This window comes from Amaranthus tricolor, chromosome 5 (assembly GCF_026212465.1).
Source record: "Amaranthus tricolor cultivar Red isolate AtriRed21 chromosome 5, ASM2621246v1, whole genome shotgun sequence".
Taxonomy (NCBI): Eukaryota; Viridiplantae; Streptophyta; class Magnoliopsida; order Caryophyllales; family Amaranthaceae; genus Amaranthus; species Amaranthus tricolor.
In genome coordinates this window covers 10,755,166-10,758,779 of record NC_080051.1, presented here as the reverse complement: position 1 = coordinate 10,758,779, position 3,614 = coordinate 10,755,166, and the positions used below count along the sequence as shown (strand labels likewise).

Below are 3,614 nucleotides of genomic sequence, written 5' to 3'. Positions count from 1 at the left end.
GGATAAGTTTGTAGTTGTGTTTATTGATGATATATTTTTGTATTCAAAGAATGAAGAGCAATATGAGAAGCACATAAGGATAGTTTTGGAGAAATTGAGAAAGGAGAAACTTTATGGCAAGTTTAGTAAATGTGAATTTTTGTTAGAAAAGATATCTTTTCTTAGTACACGTTGTTTCGAAGGATGGAATTTTTGTTGACCCTGAAAAGACTAGGGCAGTGATGGAGTGGCCGAATCCAAGGAGTGTTACTGAAGTAAGAAGTTTCTTGGGCTTAGCAGGCTATTACAGGAAGTTTGTGGAAAATTTATCTAAAAAAATTGCCCGATCGTTGTTTAAGATACGTAAAAAGGGAGTTCGATTTCAATGGGGCGAGAAGCATAGTAAATCACTAGAAGAGCTTAACAGGAGACTTACGACTACACCTGTGTTGACCATGCCCAACTATGGGAAGCATTTGAGGTATATTGTGATACATCGAAGGAAGGTTTGGGATGTGTGCTAATGCACGAGGGCAGTAGTAGCTTATGCGTCAAGGCAATTGAGGCCACACGAGTTGAATTATCCAGTACAAGACATTGAACTAGCAGCCGTAATTTTTGCCCTGAAGTTATGGATACATTATCTCTATGGAGTACCATGCAAGATCTTAACTAATCATAAAAATTTGAAATATGTCTTTAATTAGAAGGAGCTGAATATGCGACAAAGGCGGTGGTTGGAAATCATTAAAGACTTTGAAGTTGACATAAATTATCATCCTAGAAAAGCAAAAAAAGTGGCAGATGCATTAAGTAGAAGGCCGAGGATATCTGTAAATGTTATAATGACGATACCTTGGGAACTATACCTAGAAATCCAGAAGTTAGATCTAGAAATTTTTAATCACTATCCAGTTGTTAGGTATTTGGGAGCAATGACTATACAATCGACTTTGTTCGAAAGAATTATAGAACCACAACAAGAAGATCCCGAGATAATCGAGTTAATCATTTGAGTTCAAAGAAAAGAGACAGAAGCGTTCAAAGGAAGTGAGAAAGGTGAACTAAGAAAGAACTAAGAAAGAACTAAGAAAAGAAGAAATTTTGAAAGAAGGACACGAAGGAATGTTTCACTTACACCCTGGTAGAGATAAGATGATTGAAGAATTAAGAAAACTATTTTGGTGGAAAGGTATGAGAAAAGATGTAGCTGAATTTGTATCTCGATGTTTGATTTGCCAGAAGGTGAAATTTGAAAGGCAGAAAAACTTTTGGAGTACTTCAACCACTAGAAATTCCTGAATGGAAATGAGATTCCATATCCATGGATTTTGTAGTTGGATTACCAAGAACGCAATGAGGAAATGACACAATTTGAGTAATAGTTTATAGATTGACCAAAGTTGCAAGATTCCTGTCAATGAAGGGAACATGGTCAGTAGAACAATTGACTAACGCTTATGTTCGAGAAATTATAAGATTACATGGAGTACCGAGAACCATTATGTCTAACAGAGGCCCAAAATTTTTTTCACGATTTTGGGAAAAGTTGCAAGAAGCATTCGGATCTAAACTATGTTTAAGTACCGCATTTCATCCGACTACTAATGGTCAAACCAAAAGAACCATCCAAACATTAGAGGATCTTTTGAGATGTTGTATTCTTAAATTTGGTGGTTCATGGGAGCAGATATTGCCTTTGATAGAATTTTCATACAACAACAGCTATCAAACCAACATCAAAATGGCACCAGACGAAGCCTTATACGGGAGAAAATGTCGAGTGTCGTTGTGTTGGGATCAGATGGACCTAAATGTGCCTGAAGAACCAGATCTTATCCAAGACTCTATTGATAGCTTGGGGTGGTGCAAAAGAACATAAAGGCAGCACAAAGTAGACAGAAGAGTTATGAAGACAACCGTTGCAGGGCTTTGCAATTTGATAAAGGTGATAAAGTATTTCTAAAGATTTCACCAACGAAAAGAGTCCAACGCTTTGGGCTAAAAGGGAAATTAAGCCCTAAATTATCAAACCTTTTGAAATTTTGAAAAGAGTAGGCGAAGTGGCATACGAACTGGCTTTACCCCCGAGTTTAGCTATAGTTCATAATGTATTCCATGTTTCTCAGTTAAGATAGTATATCAATGACCCATCACATGTGTTAGTTCACGAACCCCTCCATATTGATGAAAACCTGGCTTATGAAGAAAGACTAATTAGAATTTTGGATCGTCAAGTGAAATAATTGAGGAATAAAAGAATACCTCAAGTTAAAGTGCTATGGTCGAACCATCATGTTGAAGAAGCAACATGGGAAAGCGAGGATGATATGAGAGAACGCAATCCTCAGTTGTTCTTTTAGGTTCAAGCTTCAGGACGAAACTATGTTAAGGGGGGAAGAGTTGTAACAGACCCTTTTTTTTCTTAATCTTAAATATGTTGACAAATTCACTAATCGTTTCATTTTATTATTTTTTATGCCGTTCCGAATTTTATTCCAATCGTTCTTAAGTTCTGGATTTTTTTATAAAACTTATTTCTCTTAAAATAAAATACTAGGTTTATATTATAAGTTTTTTTTTTATTTTTTGTAATTTCATTGTTTTTTTTCTCTCCTTCGGTTGGATAATTATATTGTATTTTAAATATTAAGTCTAGCTAAATTACCTATAATAACTTAATATTTTTATTTGCTATATTATTTTATCATAAAAAAAGTTAATAATGATAATAATAAAATAAAAAACTTATAATACAAACCTAATATTTTATTTTAAGAGAAATAAATAATTTTAAAAAATCAAGAACTTAAGAATGATTGGAATAAAATTCGGAACGACATTAAAAATAATAAAACGAAAGGATTATTGAATTTGTCAACATATTTAAGATTAAGAAAAAAAAGGTCTGATACAAAAATCATATTAGATATTATGTGGTTAATTGATAATAATTTAAGTCCAAAATATGTTAAATTAAGTTTGAAATAAAATGACTTAAGCTAATTGTCTAAATAACATAAGGTTAAATTTAGATTAAATATATAAACATGTGTTTAATAAGTAATTATTTTGTGTTACACGTTTTATTACTTGAATATTTAAATAAATATTTTTGCGTTGCAAACAAGTTAATACTAATTATAGGTTTTCCTATAAGTGTGAAGTTATTTTTAACCTCACCTAAAAATAGGAAAAAGGATTCAAATTAAGCTAAAATTTAGGAACTTAATATGGCTTATCTTTTCCAGTGATTATTATTTGAATTATTGAATTTTAAATGCTTTGTATGAGTATTAACGTGGCAGCACATCAAAGAATTGAAATAGCTGAAAATAGTATCAAAAATGTGTTTGAATAAGTCTTAAATGGAGCACTAGTTTTACTTGAGGCTCAAGGTTTTGAAGACTGGTTCAGATTGATCAAATTGGCAAAATAATAGGATGAAGTTTTCTTGGTTTGCATGACTATGTTGAGGTGTGACATGTATATAAGAAGCTTCATTCAAGGATTAAGGATTGCAACACTTCTCACAAATTAGCTTTCTACTTACTTTGAGATGTAATATTCAATAAGTGTTGTAAACTTAGTTTATCAAACCCTTAGTTTTGTAATAGGATTTAGATTTAAAAAGA

The 3,614-nt window shown here is 32.2% G+C and overlaps 1 protein-coding gene across 1 annotated transcript; it reads left to right on the top strand.

Annotated features, from left to right (window-relative positions):
• Nucleotides 1-221: 221 nt before the first annotated feature.
• LOC130813411 (uncharacterized) lies at nucleotides 222-1,861 on the top strand. Its single transcript, XM_057679247.1, has 3 exons — nucleotides 222-467; nucleotides 687-901; nucleotides 1,705-1,861. Exons 1-3 carry the CDS (start codon nucleotides 222-224, stop codon nucleotides 1,859-1,861), a joined length of 618 nt encoding a protein of 205 aa, XP_057535230.1.
• The last annotated feature ends 1,753 nt before the right edge of the window (nucleotides 1,862-3,614 follow it).